This window comes from Sciurus vulgaris (assembly GCF_902686455.1).
Source record: "Sciurus vulgaris genome assembly, chromosome: 1".
Classification (NCBI taxonomy): Eukaryota; Metazoa; Chordata; class Mammalia; order Rodentia; family Sciuridae; genus Sciurus; species Sciurus vulgaris.
The window spans coordinates 33,342,367-33,364,477 of NC_136461.1; the positions used below are offsets into that span (position 1 = coordinate 33,342,367).

Here is a 22,111-nt window from a genome sequence, read left to right on the forward strand (position 1 = left end):
ATGAATTTCCAAGAGAGAGCAGTAGAGTAAAGGGATCAGGGGGAGAGAGGAGGGGAGGGAGGAAAGGATGGAAAGAGAAAATACTGAGGAATGATACCGGTTAAATTATATTGTTATATTGTTTTTGCCTATGAACATGTAACAACAAACCCCACCATTGGGTACACTTATAATGCACTGATAAAAAATATGGAAAAAAAAAAAGTAGATTCTCTTCCAGAAAGGAAAGCAGCCCCTCTGACACTGATTTTGGTCTTGTGAGATTCTAAACAAAGGACCCTGCTGAGCCTGGACTTTGACCTTCAGAACTCTGAGATAAAAAAGTTTGTGTTGTTTTAAACTGTTAAGTTTGCAGTACCTTGTTTTCAGGAGTAGTAAAAAACTAATAGAAAGGGGCTTGAGCAGGGAAGCAACAACCCCGTTGTTTTGTTATTAAAAGACAACTGTGTGTGCTGCGTGTACGATGGATTTGGAGAGTGTGGTTTTGAGGCTGGGGAGCTGTGGGAACACAGCGGTGGCAGGAACTCGGGTGGTGGCAGTGGGAAGGGCACATGATAGGAGATGTAATTGGGAGGTTAGAACCGCAGAATGTGGGCATCGATTGGTGCTGGGACTGGATGAGGGTTCCAGCCTGACTGCTGATTTCTGCCCTGGGTGCTGAGGGCTGCTGAGGCTGTTCCTTGAGGTGGGGATGAGCATGTTGGGAAACGCCATGTTATGAATGCCAAGGTTGTTCCTTATCTTTAAGGGAGAACATAATCAGTATGATGATTGCTTTATCTCTTAAGACCTAATTTTTTTAAAAAATTATTATTTTTTAGGTCATATAGGAAATTGTAAATCATGCGAAGATGGGACTCTTGGTCTTTGTGCGCAATCTGCTGCTAGCCCTCTGCCTCTTTCTGGTCCTGGGATTTTTGTACTATTCTGCATGGAAGCTACACTTACTGCAATGGGAAGACTCTAGTAAGTATAGTCACTCTGACCCTTCCGGGAAGAGCCTGGAGCAGGTCAGTTACGGCTTCTCACACGGCTGCAGTGCTCTCATATTCTTCAGAGACGGGCAGTGAGAGTAAACTGAACATTTCTGGGACTTAGGCTTAGAAATTACCAAATGTTTTAGTTGCTATAAGCTGAGAAATTTTATTTATTTATTTTTTTAAACTGCATGCCATGTCTAGTCTCGGTTCCTCTTAGAACTGTGTGAGAATGTGCTGTTCTTCGATTAAAAACCCACACTATGCCCATACTTCTACTTCTGAAGGCTTGTGTTCTTTTTAATTACTATAGTGTATTACTACCCTTATTCCCTATTTATTGCCTTAGGGTTTGGTATTGAAGTTGGTTTTCTTCTGCTGGCAAAACATCATCTTTACTTTTTCCTTGACTTTTCAATTTGATGTTATCTTTGTTTCATTTTCCCTAAAGAAGCTCTGCCTCTTCACTGTGTTTAGTCCTTTGGTATTAAACTTGCTCGTACCTGGAATATTGGCTTCTCTTCCTTATTCAGTAACTCCCTCCCTTTCTTCCATTTGTGCATTTGGTCTCATGTGTTATTCAGTATTTTCCACATAGCCCAATGCTCTCTGGTTTGATTTCTCTTCACCTGATGTCCCCTGTGTCACCCAGTGTCCCCTTGTTACAGGCTTGCAATTGAAGGACTGACATTAATCTGCACTTAACCTTTGCACGTTCTGGTCTTGTCTGTAGCTTGAAGTATCACATAGTAACCATAAAGTGGTTTCCTTTTGGCTATTTTGTCTGATCTGAGGTTGGTTCAGTAATTATGGGGTGGCCTATTTGATCCTAGGGACTTATCTTCTCTAAAGTAGTTTTATTTTTACAAACATCTACTGGATATCAGTATACAACTCACTAGAGAGTAGAGTTAGTTTCTAGGTGCAGGGTTAAAACGAATTGGAAGAGGCAGCTGACAGCTGGCCTGCTATTGCTCTGAGGCCCTGTATGGAAACGTTTCCCGTGTAGTTCGTTTAGTTCTCACATGACCTACACTGAGGTAGCTTCAAGCCGAATTTTAAAATATAATGTTGTGTCTTTAATTTATTATTTTATATAGAATGTTTAAGTAGTCTTAAATGCTTAGCTTGTAATGATTGCTAATTACTTTGTGTTTTAAGGGTTTATTCAAATTTCTCATATTTTTAAAATTAGGGAGACTACTCAAGACTAGGAAGGAGTGTTTCTGTCAGTAGGGTGCAGAGGTCTGGGGTTAGAGACATTCTTCTCTATTCAGAATGGTGACTCCATTTGTATTTATAACATAGATGGAAAATGTGTGCAAGGAACAGAGGTCTCATAACTAAGGATCAGATAATATTTTCCTAGTTCTAGGAAATAAGAAAGGGAATTAACATTCTGGAAGACCACTGGGTGTCAGGTATTAGACAATTTACAAACTTTATTTCATCTAATTATTTCTTGCTCAAATTCTGTGAAGATGCCCATTATTATTCCATTTTCCAGTTGAGCAAATAGCAGCACTTCATTTAAGTAATTTACCAAAGTTATGTAGCTAATTGTTGGAACCAAAATTGAACTGTTTCCTATCTTTAAAACCCATGTTCAAGCTGGACATGGCGACATATACCTGTAATCCCACCTACTCAGGAGGATGAGGCTGGGGAATCATGTGGGCCCAGGCATTCAAGACCAACCTGGGCAACATAGCGAGATCAGCAGGGCAAGGTGGCGCATTGCTGTAATCCCAGTGACTAAGGAGGCTGAGGCAAGAGGATCGCCAATTCAAAGCCAGCCTCAGCAACTTAGCTAGGCACTAAGCAACTCATTGAGACCCTGTGTCTAAATAAAATACAAAAAAGGGCTGAGGATGTGGCTCAGTGGTTAAGTGCCCCTGAGTTCATTTCCTGGTACCAAACAAAACAAAACAAAAAGCCCCATGTTGATATTTTATTGAAATAACTATTGAAGAGGATTTAATTCTGTGTTCCACCTGGGAAAAAGAGTGGAAAGGGGCTCAGAGAAGTACTAGTAGTATCGGGAGTGGGGTAGAGAAAGAAAAAGGAGAATATAAGATAAGGGAAAAAAGAGGAATAGTGTCCACCAAAAGATGACCAAGGGGCTTGTAGGTTTGGCTGTGACAAGTGCAGTTACCAAGTGTTGTAGGCATCAATGGTGCCTAGTTAATTTTCTTTTTTTTAATATCGCTAGTAGACAGCAGTATTTACAACTTTTCCATTTTTCTGACCCTTAAGCCTCTTAGATACTTGACTTCGAATAGTCTGTTTAAACTGTCTCACTGTAGCGTCATTTTCTGTGCTGTAATATCAGAGGATTGAGTGTCTACTGCATGCGTGTACTATAGCAGGAGCTTAATGTTCAAATCTCATGTGATCCTCATCATTTTTATCTGTTATTAGTGTTCTCATTTTGTGGCATGCTCTGTAATCAAAAGTTGGTACTGTCGGTTGCAATGGTACACGCCTGTAATGCTGAGGCAGGGGGATCACAAGTTTCAGGGCAGCCTCAGCAACTCAGTAAGACCTTGTCGCAAAAGAAAAAATACAAAAGATCTGGGGATGCAGCTTAGTTTAGAGCACCCCTGGCTTTAATTCCTAGTACCAGAAAAGAAGAAAAATGTTTGTATTCCTTTCTTCTGAGGATCTTGGAGGACAACGTCAAGTTTGAAAAATAATGTCTTTAACATTACTTCCTTTTCATTTTTATAATATTCATAAAGTCAAGATTACCCATTGGCATTCCTTCCTGATGAGGGGGGAGGCTAGAGTTTTTAATTAATAAATTATTAATTCAATAAACAGTATGTTTATTATGTTTCCTGTACTGTTCTGGGTACGTGAATATTAGATGAACAGAGGCTTTCGTGCTGTCATGAAGGAATCAAAGGAACTTGTGTTAGGTTCCAGGGGAGAAATCTGTGTGCATTGCTGTTGGAGCATAGAATCCCTTCCTGATAGAAAATTTATGGTTTCAGGGCTAGGGATATAGCTCAGTTGGTAGAGTGCTTGCCTTGTAAGCACAAGGCCCTGGGTTCTAATCCCCAGCACTGAAGAAAAAAAAAAAAAAAAAAGAAAGAAAATTTATGATTTCATTAATTCCAAGGTATATTGTTGAGGAATACAAACTGCTTCGTTTTGTGCAGCTTGTGGCTACACATAATAAAATCTTGGTCAGATTGCCAAGGTTTGGACCAAATGCTTGACCTGGAAGGCTTCAAGTATGAAATTAGTCAAATTATTAACCTGTCTTTAAAAGTACTGTATCCAGGCACAGTGGTATATGCCTGTAATACCAGCGACTGGGGAGGCTGAGGCAGGATGATCTTAAGTTCAAGGCTAGCCTCAGCAACTTAGCAAGACCCTAAGCAACTTAGTAAGGCCCGTCTCAAAATAAATAATAGGAAGGGCTAGGGATGTGGCTCAGTAGTTAAGTGTCCCTGGGTTCAATCCCCAGCACAAAAAAATAAGTAAGTAAATAAAAGTATCGTAGACTTATCATATCTATAATATAATACATAGATATACGCATACATACACGAACATGAATTTTATATATACATATATTCTAAAATTAATAAACAAGTCAATATAGTCCTTGGGGTTAGAAAGAAGCATGCTTCAGTTTCTTCTTCTCTAAAGTGAAGATAAAATACTTATATTTCTTTTTGCCCTGATGCTGCATTCAGGTCAGTACCTTGGATAAGAGTTAAGTAGTTGTCTCTTATCAATAGATCTGATTCCAGTGGTTCATTTCATAGAAGCTGTGCATATTCTAATTTATTTATTTTAAATTTTATTTCTAATTAATAAATTAAAGTGACTGAAAGGATTTATTTCCTGTGTTGTGGGATCTTTAAAAATTCATGCCACAGCATTTATAGCAACTTGCTTTGTATTTATGCCCATATTTATAAAAGATCATAGCCAGAGAGATTATAAACTATGCATTATTGATCTGATTGCTTGGGTGAATACCATCTGGCAAGTAAGTTGAAAGTTGGATCTGATATTAGGAGAAGGACAGGTTGAACTGACCTAAATAGACATAGAACATTATATTAATTAATTCTTAGTTTTCCCTTTTACAAAGGAAAAGGAGGCCTGTATTTCTGTGGTTTAAAGAGGCACTCTGCTTCCTATGGTAATGGAGTAGCTGGTGTCAAAACTAGCTCTCCCTCTATAAAAAACTATACAGCTGGACAAAATAAATGAAGCAACTGTGTCAAGCAGGGAACAGTAGACAGCAGGAAATTTCAGTCTCTAAAGAGAAGGAAAACCAATGAGGCAAGTCCCACAGATACGCAGCTTTCTGGGCCCAATTTCCTATCTCTTCAGAGAGTGAAGTTTGAACAAATCGTAGTGGTTTCCACTGAGCTGAGGAGGAAAACGCAGCTGAAGCAATGGGAATCTGGGATGGACCATCTGAGAGGGCATCAGAAGTCTGTGGGGGAGTCCCTGGGAATCTGAGCTATGTATTACACAGGGCAAAACCATGTGAGGCTCTCTGTATAGATAGCACTGCTAAAGGATGAGATTCGAAGAGAAGGTCAGTGCTGGAGGGGAAGCAATGCCGGGGACCTTAAAGTTCTAGCCCTATCCTACCACTGGAAAGATCGTGTAATCCAAAGTTTGGTACTTAATAAAAAGTTACCCAGACATACAAAGAAATAAATGTATTCCATATTAAAGGAAAAATTAAAAAAGAACAAACCTATAGATAAGGTGACTCCCAGTGTTGTAGTAGACAAAAAAGCAAATATGAATACACTTGAAGAATTAAAGGAAAATACAATGAACAATAAATAGTCTCAAAAATTTAATCTATAGAAAAGAACCAAATACATATTCTAGAGCTGAAAAGTTTATAGAAAAAAAAAAGATTATAGTAAATGAAATTAAAATTTATTTAACGGGCTGGGGATATAGCTCAGTTGGTAGAGTGCTTGCTTCATATGCACGAGGCCCTGGGTTCAATCCTTAGCACCACAAAAAAAAAAAAAAAAAAAAAAAAAAAAAAATAGCAATAGATTGGAAATGATGGAAGTCAGTGAACTTAAAGAGTACAATAGAAATTACCTAATTCAAACCACAAATTAAAAAAAAATAGCAGAGCCTCAAGGATCTGTGGGATAATATTAAATGCTCTGTTTATGACAATTGTATAGGGAAAAAAAGAATAATGACTGAAAATTTTCTGTATTTGATGAACAACATTGATTTACAGATTTAAGAACCTCAAGTCAACCCTAATAATGAAATCTAGGTACATCAGAGTTAAACTTCTGAAACAGAAAATTTTGAAAGCAGAGAAAATGAAATATTAGCTGAGTGTGGTGGCCCACACCTGTAATCAGCAACTAGGGAGGCTGAGACAGGGGGACCACAAAGGTCAGCCTCAGCAACTTAGTGATGTCCTGTCTTAAAAAATAGAAGGACTGAGGATATAGCTCAATGATAAAGCACCCCAGATTCAATCTCTAGTACCCCTCCCCCCAAAAAGAAAGAAAGAAAGACAACGCAGAGGGGTAAGAGTTGTTACTAACTTCTTACTATAAACAGTATAGTAAGGGTTGTGGCTCAGTGGTAGAGCGCTTGCCTAGCATGTGTGAGGCTCTGGGTTCAATTCTCAGCACTACATCTCAATAATATAAATAATTAAAGGTCCATCAGCAACTAAAAAAATATTAATAAAACAAAACAAAACAGCCTGGTACAGTGGAACAGGCCTATAATCCCAGTGGCTTAGGCGGCTGAGGCAGGAGGATTGTGAGTTCAAAGCCAGCCTCCACAAAATTGAGGCACTAAGCAACTCAGTGGGACCCTGTCTCCAAATAAAATACAAAACAGGACTGGGGATGTGGCTCAGTGGCCACCTTTCTACTTTTGTCTCTATGAATCTGACTACTCTAAGCAACTCATGTAAACAGAATAATACAATATTTGTCCTTTTGTGACTGGCTTATTCCTCAGCTTGAACTCAGATTGAACTACTGAGTTCAATCCCTAGTACTGAAAGGGCCGGGTGGGGTGGGGAAACATTAGAGGTCAGAAGATAATGAAAGATTTTTATAAGTGTTCAAAGAAAAAACCCAGAATGTGTCATGCATAATCTATCTAATGAAAATATTCTTTAAAAATGAAGATGAAATAAGATATTTTCAAATCAACAGAAGTTAAAACAATGTGTTGCCAGCAGGTCAGCTTTACAGCAAATGGTGAAGGATTTCCTTCAGGCCCAGGGACGGTGATACCAGATGGGAACTGTGTGCACAGGAAGGATGAAGATCACTGGGGATGGTAAATGGTGGGCAAATATAAAAGACTCTTTCCTTTCTTAAAATTTGCTTGAAAGACAAAATTAACCTTGTAAAGTTAGGGGGTTTTTGTTTGCTTTGTAAATATTTTTTTTAAGTTGTAGATGAACACAATATCTTTATTTTTTTTATGTGGCGCTGAGGACCAAACCCAGTGCTAGGTAAGTGCTGGAGGCAAGTGCTCTACCATTGGGCTACAGCCCCAGCCCCTAAAGTTAGGTTGTGAACATAGGTAGACATTAGGAATTGAAGGACTGGACACAGGGATGCACACCTTTCATCCCAGAGACTCAGGAGGCTGAGCAGCAGAATCACAAGTTCAAGATCAGCCTCAGCAACTTAGCAAGGCCCTGAGCAACTTAGTGAGACCCTGTCTCAAAATAAAACAAATAAAAAGAGCTGAAGATGTGTCTCAGTGGTCGAGCACCCCTGGTTTTAGCCCCTTGTACCAAAAAAATAAAAAAATTTAAAAGGCCTAAAGGAAACTACTGTGAACAATAAGTAGTGCCAGCAGAGAAGGAGACTTGCACAGGGATGGGGTTGGGTAAGTGGAGTTTCACTGTTGTTGAAAGGTTGTTATGTTTGTACAAAAGGAAGAGAATGGGAAGTAGGAGTGTTGTGTACAAAGCTGAGGAATAAGCCAGTCACAAAAGGACAAATATTGTATTATTCTGTTTACATGAGTTGCTTAGAGTAGTCAGATTCATAGAGACAAAAGTAGAAAGGTGGTTGCCAGGAACTGGGAACAAAGGGGAGTGGAGAGTTGGTGTTTATTGGTATGGAATTTCAGTTTTTCAAGATGAAAAGACTTTTAAGGCAGATGATGGTGACAGATGCATAACATTAGTATTGACGTATTTAATGCTGCAGAATTGCACACTTTAAGAATGATTAAAATGTTAAATTTTATGTTATATATATATTTCACCACAATAAAAACATTTTAAAAAAGAATAAGCAAGGCTGAGCACAATGGCACATACCTGTAATTCCTAGTGACACCAGGAGGCTGAGGCAGGAGAATCTTCTGAGGTTCCAGGCCAGCCTGGGCAACTTAGCAAGACCTTGTCTCAGAATAAAAGGACTGGGGATGTAGCTCAATGGTAGATTGCCCCTGGGTTCAATCTCCAGTACTACAAAAAATAAAAATAAATAAGAAATAAAATAAAATAAAAAATAATAAAGGATATAAGAGAATGCACAGCTTATCAGTATTAGGAAGATAAGTGGAGATAGTCTTGCAAATTCTGCACACATTAAAAGGGTAATAGGGGAGCCAGGCATGTTGGTGCACATCTGTAATCCTAGCAACTTGAGAGTCTAAGGCAGGAGAATCGCAAATTCCAGGCCAGCCTGGCAACTTAGTGAGCTCTTATCTAAAGAAAGAGAGAGAGAGAGAGAGAGAAAGGGAAGGAAGGGAAAAGAAAAGAAAAAAAAAAAAGAAGAGAAAAGAAAAGAAGACCTGGAATGCAGTTTACTGGTCGAGCCCCCCAAGTTAATGCCCTGGTACCACAAAAAAGGGGACAGTAGAGGAATATTGTGACTAATTTTATGTTTAAAAAGTTGACAATTTGGTTGAAAAGGATAAATTCCTCAGAAAACACAGCTTACTGAAAACTGAATCAAGAAGAAATTAGAAATCTGAATAGCCCCATAACATATTAAAGAACTTGAGTTCATAATCAGAAAACTTCAGGCTCAGATGGTTTCATTGGTAAGTTCTGTGTACATTGAAGGAAGGATTTAATAGCAGTCTTCCATGAACTGAAATTAGAGGAGGGAATACTTCCCAACTCATGTGATGCCAGCTAAAATGTGACAGATATATTACAAGAAAACGAGATTAGCTGAGTGGTACATGCCTCTAATCCCAGCAGTTTGGGAAGCTGAGACAGGAGGATTGCATGTTCAAGGTCAGCCTCAGCAACTTACTAAGATCCTGTCTCAAATACAAAGTAAAAAGGGATGGGGATGTGGCTCAGTGGTAAAGCACCTCTGGGTTCAATCCCCAGCACCAAAAGAAAAGAAAAGATTATAAGCCAATATCTTTCATGAACATAGATGCAAAAATTGTCAACAGAATGTTAGCAAATTATTTTAAATTAAATATTATAAGTAACCTAAGGATAATTTAAAATATATGGGAGGTTCTGTGTAAATGCTAAGCCATTGTATATAAGGCACTTGAGCATTTGTGGATATTGGTATTGGTAGGGGTCCTAGAACCAAACCTCTGTGGATACTGAAGGACACTGATCGTGGGTCTCTTGGATGGATACTCCACAGCTGTTCAAATGGGTAAGGGAGATCTTTATGTGCTGACATGAGAATATCATGAGGATGATCTTTACACCCACACATGCTCAAATGCACATCCAAATGTGTAAAGGTCATTTGCAAGAAGCTTAAAATTAATAGTAGTAAATACCTATTGACAGTCTGTTCCTGGCATAATCTGTGTCGGGTCTTAGGGATTAAAAAACTCCATATGGTACTGACCTGCTCTCATGGTACTTGTAATGTAGCAACTCTGAGGCTAATAGGTAACATTCAGCTATGTATTTGGAGTTCACATTGTTCTAAAGAACTTTGCGTGCATCATTTTATTTAACCCCCCTTTTGGGGTAAATGTGGAAATACTACCAAATAAATACTACCAATAAATATATTTGGTAGTATTTCCACATTTTATAGGTGATACTAGTGAGGTTCAGCAAGGTAATGCTTCCTTTGAGATCTCAAGTGGAGTGGTAAAGTCTAAACTATACTTTTTTTCTTTTTTTAATGATTCTTATCCCGTTTTACAAATGAGAAAACTGAGTTTTAAATGAATTGGTCACTAGTGGAGACAGGACTTGAACTAAAGATTTCCTGTCTTCCAAGTTTGTGTTTTGAGTATCAGTACTTGATATCTAAAGATTCTGATTCTCCCACCTGCTTGATATACTAAGTCCTTTTTCCTGGACTCTTTTTCTTCAGTTATTTCCTCACTAACCTTTTTTTGACTGCAGCAGACTTTGGGCAAAAGACGTTGGTCACTGGGCACAGTGGTGCATGCATCTGTAATCCCAGCGACTTGAGAGGCTGAAACAGGAAGATTGCAAGTTTGAGACCAGTCTCAGCAATTGAGTGAGGTCCTAAGCAACTTAGCCTCACCCTGTCTCAATATAAAAAAAAAATCCAAGCACGGTAGCATGTGCCTGTAATCCCAGTGGCTCAGGAGGCTGAGGCAGGAAGATCACAAGTTCAAAGCCAGCCTCAGCAAAAGTGAGGTACTAAGCAACTAAGTGAGACCCTGTCTCTAAATAAAATAGAAAATAGGACTGGGTATGTGGCTCAGTGGTTGACTGCCCCTGAGTTCAATCCCTAGTACACACCCCCCTCAAAAAAAAAAAAATAAAATAAAATAAAAAAATAAGAAGGGCTGGAGATGTGGCTCAGAAGTAGAACTCTTGGGTTCAGTCACCAGTGCCACAAAACAAAAACAACAAAAACTCTCTTGGATCAGTTATTCCATGTCTTCACTTTTTAGTAAAGTTATAGGGGTATAGTATCTCTCTACAAGCAAATGTATGGGGATTATGTATAAATTTGCTTTAAGAAACTACTCATATTTGAACAGAAATTCACAGATGCCTTGAGGTCTTATTATTGTAAAATTATGTCAGAAATCTTACTGATATAAATATGCATCAGTACTGACTATAGAGTTCATAACTAAATTATCTATAGCAAACTGAACTAATGTCTAAGCTAGCTCAAATTTATAATTTAAAAGCCAGAATAATAGTGATGGTACACCATGTCCAATTCAAGACAGCAGTGGTGAAGCACTGATAACAGTGCATTTCAGAGAATCATAGAGATTCTGTGTGGGTGTGGGCATGCGTGAGTAGTTGGACATTGCATGATATGCAGTCTTCAATGCAATAATGATTTAGAGTTCACATTAGTAAAATGCTAATTTTGGTTTTACCTATACCACACTTTTTGTAATTCAGTAACTTATTTTGTGGGTTTATAATAACTAGGTGAGGCCTAATTATACATACAAATAAAAGGTTTGTGGAATTCCATGTGTTACAAAGAATGGACGTGCATTTTTGGGTCAGTTTGCATACTATTAGAAAAACCCATGAGTAAGCCATGGACCATACTCTGAGAATCACTACTTTTTCTAAGCATATGTGGTGGTGGTAGGGGTGCAGAGAGCTCCCTCTCTTCTGTGCTCTACTGCTTTTGCCACATTGCTAATCATAGGGTCTAAACTTCATGTTACAGCAGTCTCTTCTCAACTGCTACCTTTATCAATGTCTTTTTCCTACTTCAGTTTGATGAAAACTTTCCCTGCTTCAGATGAGCTCTTCTTTCTATAAGGATTCCTCTGGCCAAGCCTCTGGTAACCCAAGTCTTTATATCACAGAATTTACATGCACCCTGGGCTAGGAGAGCTGCCTCTGAGTGTGGGGATGCTCATGCATAACTGCCTGCTGTACATGGAAGCCCTGCATTCCCTTGCACTCAAACCCTGCTCCTAGCACGGTCTACTCTTAGGATCCTTGTAACTTCTCATTTCTCTTTCCAGGCCAGACACCTTCAGAGAATACAGTTCATTAGAGAAATCTGGACTTGTATATACACCTAGATTGCTTTTTCTCTATTAAGAGGAGAGGGACTTGCCCTCTCAGCTCTTAAAACATTCTAAATGCCACACTGTGAAAAACAGGAAAAAAAAAAAAAAAAAAAGAGCAGTTTTAAAAATGGAGAGCTCAGACATAAAAACCCACGTACTTAGGAATTTAGCAGAGCATGAGGTGGCACCATAAATCAAAGGAGAAAGGGTATCCAGTCTCACTAGATGGTTCAGATAGAACCCATCCACACCAACTCCAAGTGCAAAGGTGGACTTTAGATGGATTAAAGCTTTAAAGGAGAATGGCAAAATAGGAAAGTAGTAAAGAAAAATAAAATATCATTGTGATTTAGGTGTCTAAGGAAGGAACTTAAGCAAACCTTAATGCAAAAACCACATGCAAAAATTGATGAATTTGTTTTAAACAAATTTAAGAATTTTGTGCTAATACAGACAAAGTTGATATATAGATAATATATTGGGATAAGAAAAATTCAGTTATTTAAAATTCACAAAGGTTGATGTCTAGAATGAACAAGGGACTCCTGTAGTCAAGAAGAAAAAGGTAGCAATCACCACAGAAAATAGGCAGTTTACAGAATTAAACCCATAAAGCAAAGTATGTAAGGAGATAACCAAATTCTTGGGCTATAAGAAATGTCCACTTTAAAACAAAATGTCACTTTATGCCTTTAAAAAAATTTGTTTTAGTTGTACATGGACACAATACCTTTATTTTATTTATTTACTTTTCTCTCATGCTGAGGATTGAATCCAGTGCGTCACACATGCTAGGCAGACACTCTACCACTGAGCCACAACCCCAGGCCACTTTATGCCTTTTATATTCAAAAATTAGAAAGATGGATAATGTTACATATTGGCAGGTAGGTGAAAATATTGTAACCTGTATCTTTTACTGGTGGGAAAGTAGTCTGGTATGACCATTTTGGAGAGCCATCTAATAATAATTAATTAAACTCCAAGTATATGCAAATGTTTTAACCCAGTGAATCTTCTCCTTTGTTTATATTCCACATAATTTATCATACATATGCATTATTTGTTGACTGAGGGAGTTGGAGATGAATGTATTTCCATCTTGAGGTGGAGGTGATAGGCAGGAATTGGGGTGTTTATATCATGAAATGTACAGCAATTAAAAGATAAAAGAATCATACAGACATAAGACAACATGAATGGAACTTAAAATAGCTTGAGTCAATAAAAGAAACAATAAAACAATTTCATTTCTGTAAATTAAAAAGATATACATACTGAGATTCTTAAATAGGATGTAAGTGTGAACCTGTGAACCTGAACCTTAAGATTAAAAATGGATAAATTAAATTTTACCCAAATTAAAATTGTCTACTCTTCAACAGATACTCCTAAGAAAAAGACAATTCATGGAATAAAAAAGTTCGTGTTTATATATACTTATTTTAAAATATTTAGTAGTTATATGTATTTGTATAATACATATAAATTTTTTATAACAATAATAAGCTAAACAGTAAAAGATTTGAAGAGACACTTAACAAAAGAGGATATAAGAATGACTCAAAAACATGAAAATATTCTCTATTAGTCATCAGGGAAATACAAAACCACAGTAACATTAGATACCTGTCAGAACGGTTGAAGTTTAAAAAAACATGATAACAAATTGTTAGCAAGGAGATGCAGGCCACAGAATTCTTATTGCTATTGCAAATGTAAAATGTATAACCATGTTGGAAACCAGTTTGGCAGTTTCTTAGAAAGATAAACACATTCTTGCCAAATGACACAGTCATTCCATTGTTAGGAATTCATGCAAGAAAAATGTAAACATACATGCACATAAAGACCTGTACCTGAATTCTGATAACAACTCTATTCCTAATGTCCCCATACTGGAAAACAGCACAGTTACCTATCAGTGGGTGAATGGACAAACAAATGTGGTGTGTCCATACAATGGGGTACTAGTTGGCAGTGAAAAGGGGCAAACTTGATACATGCAACACAGCAGTATCGTGTTGAATATCAAATTCATTATTCTGAGCAAAAGACTTGGGGTTGAAAAGAACATTTAGTATGGTTTCATTTGTGTAATATAGAAACTAATCATTAGTAATCTAAAAGGAGATCAGTAGTTGCCTGCTGTGAAGAGTGAAGCGGGAGGGAGGGATTGCAAAATTATATGATATAAAACACACATGCATTAAAAGAAGGTAAACTATACACACATACCTATTAGACACAATAGAATGATTGCCTTTGAAAGAGAAGGAAATGAAGAGGGGAAATAAAAATTATGACCTGATCCACATTATTTTCTGGAGGGTTCCTTACAACCTAATATGGTTGGATCATTGTTTTTGTGTACTTATATGTTTTGTAATAATTAGGAGGATGACTCATCTAAGTACAAGGAAGAAGGCCCTCAGGGAGCAGAAAGGCCAACATGGACACTAATCCCCACAAAACATTGCCATGAGAAATGAGAGAATACTGAAATAGGTGTCCCATGTTCATAGGTCAGAAAACATGTTAAGATATTGAATCTGGTCCAAGGTTGTGGCTCAGTGGTAGAGCGCTTGCCTAGCACGTGCAAGGCACTGGGTTCAATTCTCAGCACCACATATAAATAAGTAAAATAAAGGTCCATTGACAACTAAAAAAAGAAAATTTAAAAAAAGACATTGAATCTCCCCAGTCTGTTTAAAAATTCAATATATTCTCAGCCAAAATCACAGAAGGCTTGGGGTCTCTCTGTCTCTGAGTTGACAAAGGCTTGGGGTCTCTCTCTCTCTCAGAGTTGACAAATGGTTTTTAAATATCTATGGAAATACAAAGAACCTAGAGTAATTAGAACCATTGTGATAAAGAACCAAGTTGAGGGGTTTACCTTAACTGCTTTCAAAATTTTCTGTGAAGCTATACTGTAACCAAGATACATTCACAGTAGTATAAAGGTAGACATGCAGATCAATGGATCAGAAAATAGAATCCAGAAATGGATCCATACATGTATGGCCAATTGATGTGTGTGTGTGTGTGTGGAGGGGTACTGGGAGTTGAATCCTAGATGCTTTACCACTGAACTACATTCCCAGCCTTTTTTAAAAAAAAAAAAAAAACATTCGAGACAGAGTAAGTTGCTGAGGTTGGCCTCAAACTTGTTAATTCTGCCTCAGCCTCCCAAATAACTGGGATTACGTGTGTACCTGGCTGTCAATTGATATCATTTTTTTTTTTTTTTAAGGGAAGAGTAAATGGAGAGTAGGATTTTTTTAAGTGAGAAGAGAACACTCCTGTTGATGCGGGAGGAGGCTGAGTAGCAGGATCACCACTTCCCCCCACCATTGACTTTTGACAAATACATGATAAACCAATTTAAAGGAGACAGTATAATCTGTTCAGTAAATGGTTGCACACACAAAAAGAATGAACTTTGTTTTTTATTACTCACCATATACAAAATTAACTTGAAATGGGCCGTATACCTAAGTGGAAAAGCTGAAACTCTAAAATTCTTAGAACAATGTGTAGGAGAGAAATCTTAGTGACCCTGAGTTTGGTAAAGATTTGTTAAATAAGGCAGAAAAAGCCTTCAACAGAGTCTTCATCAAAAGTAAAAATTGGATTTCATCAAAAAATGACTTCATGAAAAGTAAAAAAATTGAACTTCATCAAAAGTAAAATAACTTAGCTGGGTGTGGTGGCTACTCAGGCGCAACTTAGCCGGGCAACTTAGTGAGACTCTCTCAAAATTTTTAAAAAAGAGGGCTGGTGCTCAGTGGTATAGCACTGCCTAGCTAGCATGTGTGAGGTCTTGGGCAGTCCCCAGTAACACCATCATCAACAACAATAACAGAAGTAAAAACTATGTTTTCAAAAAACACTGTTACAAAAATTAAAATCAAAGGCATGCCACATACTGGGAGAAAATTTTGCCAGACATACATAACAGAATACTTGTATTTTGACTATACAAAGAACTCTTAAAACTTAGTAATAGTAAGAAAAGAAAAAAGAACAGTTAAAAATGGACAAAAAAGGGGTGGGAATGTAGTTCAGTGGTAGAGCATTTGTTTAACATGCATGAATGAAGTCCTGAGTTCAGTCCCCAGCATCACACAAAAAGGGGGACAAAGGTACAAAGAGCCACTTCACTAAAGAAGATACCCAGGTGGCAAAGAAGCACTTGAAAAGATAACTCAGCATAATTAGTAATTAGGAAACAGTGTAAATTAAAATCATAGTCACACTTTACTCTTAACCTTTAGAAGGACTAAAATTAAAAAGAGACTATTAGGTATTAGCAGTGATAGAAAGTAGCTAACTATTAACACTTTGCACTACTGGTGGGAATGTAAAATGGTATACCCACTCTGAAAACCAGTTCGTCAATTTTTTGAAAATTAAACACCACCATACCTCCAGCCATTCTACCCTGAGAGAAATGAAACCGTATATCCATAAATACTTGTACAGGGATGACTTTAGCAACTCTGTAATAGCCAAATGCTGAATACATCCCCCAAAGAAATGAACTGTGGCCTATCTATACAGTGGAACACTACTCAGTACTAAAGGCATGAGGTAACAATTGGGGTCGACGGATATGGTTCACTAGCTTCATTGTAGTGATGCTTTCACAGATGTGTGTGAATATGTCAAAATCAATCAAGTTCTATCCATTGTGTAGGAGCAGCGTGTTGTATGTAGCTATGGTTTGGATATGAAGCATCCTCCAAAGACTCATGTGTTGAAGGCTTGTTCCCCAGTGTAGCAACGTTCAGAGGTGGAGCTTATGGGAAGTGATTGGGTCAAGAGGACTTGCACCTCATCAGTGGTTGTTCACTGATGGATTAATAATTTGATGGCATTATGGGGAGGTGGTGGAAATTTTAGGAGGTGGGGCTTAGTTGGAAAAAGTAGGTCACTGGGGACATGCCCTGGAAGGGTATTCTTTTCCCTGGCTCCTTTCCCTCCCTTGCTCCCACCCTCTTTCTCTGTTTCGTGGCTGCCATGAGCTGAGTAGTTTTCTTCCACCATGCCCTTCTGCCATGATGTTCTGTGTCACCTCAGGCCCAGAGCCATGGAACCTGCTGACCATGGACTAAAAAACCTTAGAAAACATGAGCCAAAATAAATCTTTACTCCTGTCAGTTGTTTTTCTCAGATATTTGTCATAACAATGAAAAGCTAACACATATGTTAATTATAACTCAGTCATGCTTTTAAAAAATAGCCAGGGACAAAAAGATTATGATCAAAGGAACAACACTTCAACTGACAGTTGGCTTCTCAAGAGCAGCAATAAAAGCCAGAAGATGGTGAACTGTTTATCGTTTTTAAAGAAAACAACTGTCAACCTAGTATCTGTGCATGCCATGAAACTGTCTTTCAAGAATGAGACAAACCCTGAAGAAAATTCACTGTGCGTAAAGAAACTTACAAAGTTTAAACTTCAGAAAGGAGATTCAGGAAAGAGTAGTAAGTAAAGAAAATGGTAAACATGTGGGTAACCTGACTAAAAATTGCCTGTGTACCCCTCTTGAAAGACAGAATGCCCAGTCAGCATTTGGCTTCATAAATACAAAGGGATGAACTATACTAGTAATTGGTGATAGAATTTAAGTTGAGAAAAGTGTTAAGAATTAAAGCATTTTTCTTGTATTATTTAGTAGATATGTTAATAAACTTGAACTCTCTCTCTTTTTTTTTCCCTGTACCAGAGATTGAACCCAATGGTGCTTAACCACTGAGCCACATCCCAGCCATTTTGTTTTTTTTTTTATTTTGAGGCAGGGTCTCGATAAGTTGCTTAGGGGTTTGCTAAATTGCTGAGGTTGGCTTTGAACTTGTAGTCCTTCTGCCTCAGCTTCCTGAGCTGCTGGGTTTACAGGCATGTGCCCCCATGCCCAGCACACTTGGTCTTTCTCAAACATGCTGGTAAGATTTCTAACTACTGCAAGTAAAGAAAGCATGTAAATTATGTAACTTAGAAACTAGGGCTGGGGTTTTAGCTCAGTGGCAAAGCACTTGCCTATAAGCATAAGGCACTGGGTTCACTCCCTAGTTACCTCAAAAAGAAAAAAGAAGAAGAAAAGTATAACTAGGGAAAAAGAAGATAATCTTGAAGGAAGAGGCCAGTATTTAATGCTGAAACGAAAAGCCAAAGGTTTTGGTAGTTTCAGTCCTGAGAGGCAGTCTGTCTGAGCACAGTAAAGAGCTATCTTTTATAGAAACAGTTCTCAAAGTTTGATCAAAAGTATTTTCATATTAATAAAAAGGTGCTAATTGCCTGTGGCACTGTGTTGACATCTGCACTGATACTGCAGTAGTGGATACAGTTGCTCATACCACAGGATGAATCATGCAGGGGAACCAAATTGTACTATGTGTCTCTGTGTCTTTCACTGCCACACAGTTTTTTGGTTTTTTTTTTTAAGCCAGTTTTACTTAAAAGTGTTATTGATAAACCAGTTTTAATTTCATTAGATCTTGACTTTTGAATAAGGTAATTTTACTCAAGTGTGATGAAATGGAAAGTGTGCATTAAGCAGTGCTACTGTGCCCTGAAATTGTTTTCTCAAGGAAAAGCTCTGGTGTGATGAACTGCAGCTGAGCTAGCTGCTCTTCTGGAAACACCATTTTTACCTAAAAAAATGATTGATAGGTAAACTATGCTAGACTCGGGTATTGGGCAGACCTTTTCTCACAAATGAAATGAACTTGCCTTTTCAAAGGAAACACCTTTTTTTTTTTTTTTTTTTTTCAGTGATAAAACTCAAGCTTTCAGGTAAAAATTAAAATTCTGAAAAACTTGCACCTGCTGCCATGAGCTTGAAACCTCAGTATTTAAACATTTTTCTGATAAGATGGGCAGTGATAGTAACAAAAACGATGTTTTGGTATTGTATAATGTAGAACTTCGGGAGATATGCATAGCTCAGTGAACCAGTGATGGCCATTGTGCTGTGAAGTCAGGCATGGATAAAAGATCTGTTTAAAGGATAAGATTGATCAGTGGATTTTAATGTTATAGGGCTGAAAGTGTTCATTGTTGTGGTTCCAGATTCCATATTGTGACTAACCTCTAGCAAATGATCACTTCTTGTGGTAACAAAATGAAAACTATCTCGTTAGAGGAATGCCCATGATCATTTGAAAAGATTTTTATAGTATTCCTCCCTTATCTATTTATCTGTAAGAGCCCACATTTTTAAAAATATATTTTATTTAAGACAATTTTTTTTTTGTACTGAGGATTGACCACCCAGGGGTACTCAGCCACTGAGCCACATCCTCACATCTCCTACCCTTTTTATTCCTTTTATTTTGAGACAGGGTCTTGCTAAGTTGCTTAGGACCTGGCTAAGTTACTGAGGCTGGCTTTAAACTTGTAGTCCTCCTGCCTCAGCCTCCTGAACTACTGGGATTATAGGCATGTGCCACTGCACCTGGCTAAAACAATTTATATTAAATTGAATGCAGAAACAAGCTAGAACCCAGATTTTTTTTTTTAAGTTGGAAATTAAAGAGATTAGTAAAAAGTCAAACAATTCCACTTTTTTCTTACTAATTTTTTGTTTTAGAAAATATATTTTTCATAAAATTATGTTTATGGTAATATTTAATGGATTATCATTTTTAAATGAATTAGCAAATATTTTTAAAATTTCTTAATTTTAATTTACAACATAATAAATATTCACATAACTATTTACACACACACACATATACTATTGGGAGTCCTTAGTAAGTTTTGATACTGTAAAGGGATCCTGATACCAAAAGTTTAAGAACCACTGTTTTTGCTGAATGTGGTGGTGCACGCCTATACTCCCAGTGACTTGGGAGCCTGAGGCAGAAGGATCGAGAGTTCAAAGCCAGCCTCAGCAATTTCGCAAGGTCCTAAGCAACTTAACATGACCCTATCTCTAAATAACATATAAAGGACTGGGGATATAGCTCGGTGGTTAAGCGCCTGTTTTCTAGTCTTCAAAAAAGTGAAGAACTTTCAGAATGGGGAGTGTTTAGGCATTTGTGACCTTTAGTTGTGGATTCATAGTTACCTGAGTAAGGCTGTTGTTGACTGAATGGCTTTCAGAAGCACAGTCATTGGAGTAAAGCTGTTGTTAATTGGCTAGCTTTCATAATATGGTGTCTTTCTTTCTTCCTTCCTTCCCTCTCTCCCTCCCTCCCTCTCTCTCTCCCTCCTTCCCTCTCTCCCTCCCTCCCTCCCTTCTTTCCTTCTTTCCTTCCTTTCTTTCATCAGGGATTGAACCTAAGGTGCTTACCCACTGAGCCACATTCTCAGTCCTTTTTATTTATTATTTTGTGACAGGGTCTCACTAAGTTGTTTTGAGCATCACTAAATTGCTGAGCCTGACTTCAAACCTGCGATTCTCCTGCCTCAGCTTCCTGAATCTCTGGGATTATAGGCATGTGCCACCATGCCTGGATTATCATTTCTTTCCTTTTTTAAATTTTTTTTAGTTGTAGATGGACATAACTTTATTTATTTATTTATTTATTTTTTAATGTGGTGCTGAGGATCAAACCCAGTGCCTCACATGTGCTAAGCAAGCGTTCTACCATTGAGCCACAACCCTTAACCCTTATCATTTCTTTATAGTAAAAGCTTTCAAAATCCTTTTTTCTAGCTGCCTGAAACATACACTAATTATTGTTACCTGTAGTCACCCCACCATATAATAGCATACCAGAACTTGCTCTTAGCTAACTATAATGGTAATCATTAATCAACCTTTCCTCCTCTCTCCCTTGCTACTAGTTGCCCAGCCTCTGGTAACTACTATTCTACTCTCACTTTCTATGAGATCAACTGTTTTAGATTCACAGATGAGTGAGATTGTGCAGTACTGGTCTTTCTGTGCTTGTCTTATTTCACTTAACATAATGATCTCCAGTTCCACCCATGGTGTTGCAAAGGACAGGATTTCGTTCTTTTTTTTTCTGGCTAATAGTATTGCACTATGTATAAGTACCCCATTTTCTTTATCCATTCTTCAGTTGATCAGCTCTTAGATTGTTTCCGTTTCTTGCCTACTATGAATTGTGCTGCAGTGAACATGAGAGTGAGCGCAGATACCTCTTTGATGTACAGATTCCATTTCCTTTGGATATATACCCAGTAGTGGGAGTGCCGGTCATATGGTGGTTCTATTTTGCATTTTTTGTGAAGCCACCATACAGTTTTCCATAGTTGCTGTACTAATTTATATTCCCACCAAACAGTAAGTTACCTTTTCTCTACTCTTTTCCAGTGTATGTTCTCTTCTGTTGTTTTGATAATAGCTGTTCTTCGTCAAGTGAGGCAATACCCTCATTGTGGTTTGATTCACATTTCATGATATCACGTCTTTTCATATACCTATACCTGTTGGCCATTTGTATGAGAGACTGGTAAAATAATGCAGCCAAGAAAGAGGGGGAAAGAAAGGGAGCAAGAGAAAGAATGAAGGAAAAAACAACGCCATCAGCAAAATATTTTGTTGAATCTGTTGAATGGGGTTCATTATACCATTTTCTTTACTTTTGTGTAGTTAAAAAGTTTCATTAAAAAAACAATCAAGCGAGTCGGGTGCAGTGTCGCACGCCTATAATCCCAGCAGACTGGGAGACTGAGGCAGGAGAATCTTGAGTTCAAAGCCAGCCTCAGCAAAAGGGAGGCTAAGCAACTCAGTGAGACCCTGTCTCTAAATGAAATACAAAATAGGGCTGGGGATGTGGCTCAGTGGTCTAGTGCCCCTAAATTTAATCCCCAGTACCCTGACCCCTGCCAAAAAAAATCAAGTGAGATAGCAGGATGTTCAGCATATGAGTGGGAACCTTCGTTACTCTAGCACTGAGAGTGAATTAAAAGTGGGTGATGTTGAGAAAGGCAAGAAAGCATTTCTTCATCATGTGCCCAGAGCCACACTGTGGAAACGGGAGGCAAGCACGAGATGGGGTCAGATTCCATGAACTATCTGGAAGACAGGTCAGTGTGCTGGAAGCTTTTAGACACCAGCAAGAACAAAGGCTGTACCTGGGGAGAGGACTCGCTGATGGAGTATCTGGAGAATCCCAGTTCATCCCTAGAACAGAAGTGGTCCTCACTGGCAAGAGGAAGAAGGGAGAGAGGGCAGACTTAACAGTTA

General features: G+C 38.0%; 1 protein-coding gene across 4 annotated transcripts in view; it reads left to right on the forward strand.

Moving 5' to 3' along the window:
* Nucleotides 1–831: 831 nt before the first annotated feature.
* Nucleotides 832–22,111, forward strand: part of ST3GAL3 (ST3 beta-galactoside alpha-2,3-sialyltransferase 3) — a 171,217-nt gene continuing 149,937 nt past the window's right edge. For 2 of the 4 annotated variants that reach the window (XM_079151928.1, XM_079151930.1), the window contains exon 1: nt 832–966. In XM_079151928.1, coding sequence (XP_079008054.1) covers nt 852–966 — 115 coding nt within the window. In that variant the 5' untranslated portion in view covers nt 832–851. The remainder of the gene's footprint in view (nt 967–22,111) is intronic. The other 2 variants (XM_079151927.1, XM_079151929.1) reach the window with 1 other exon arrangement.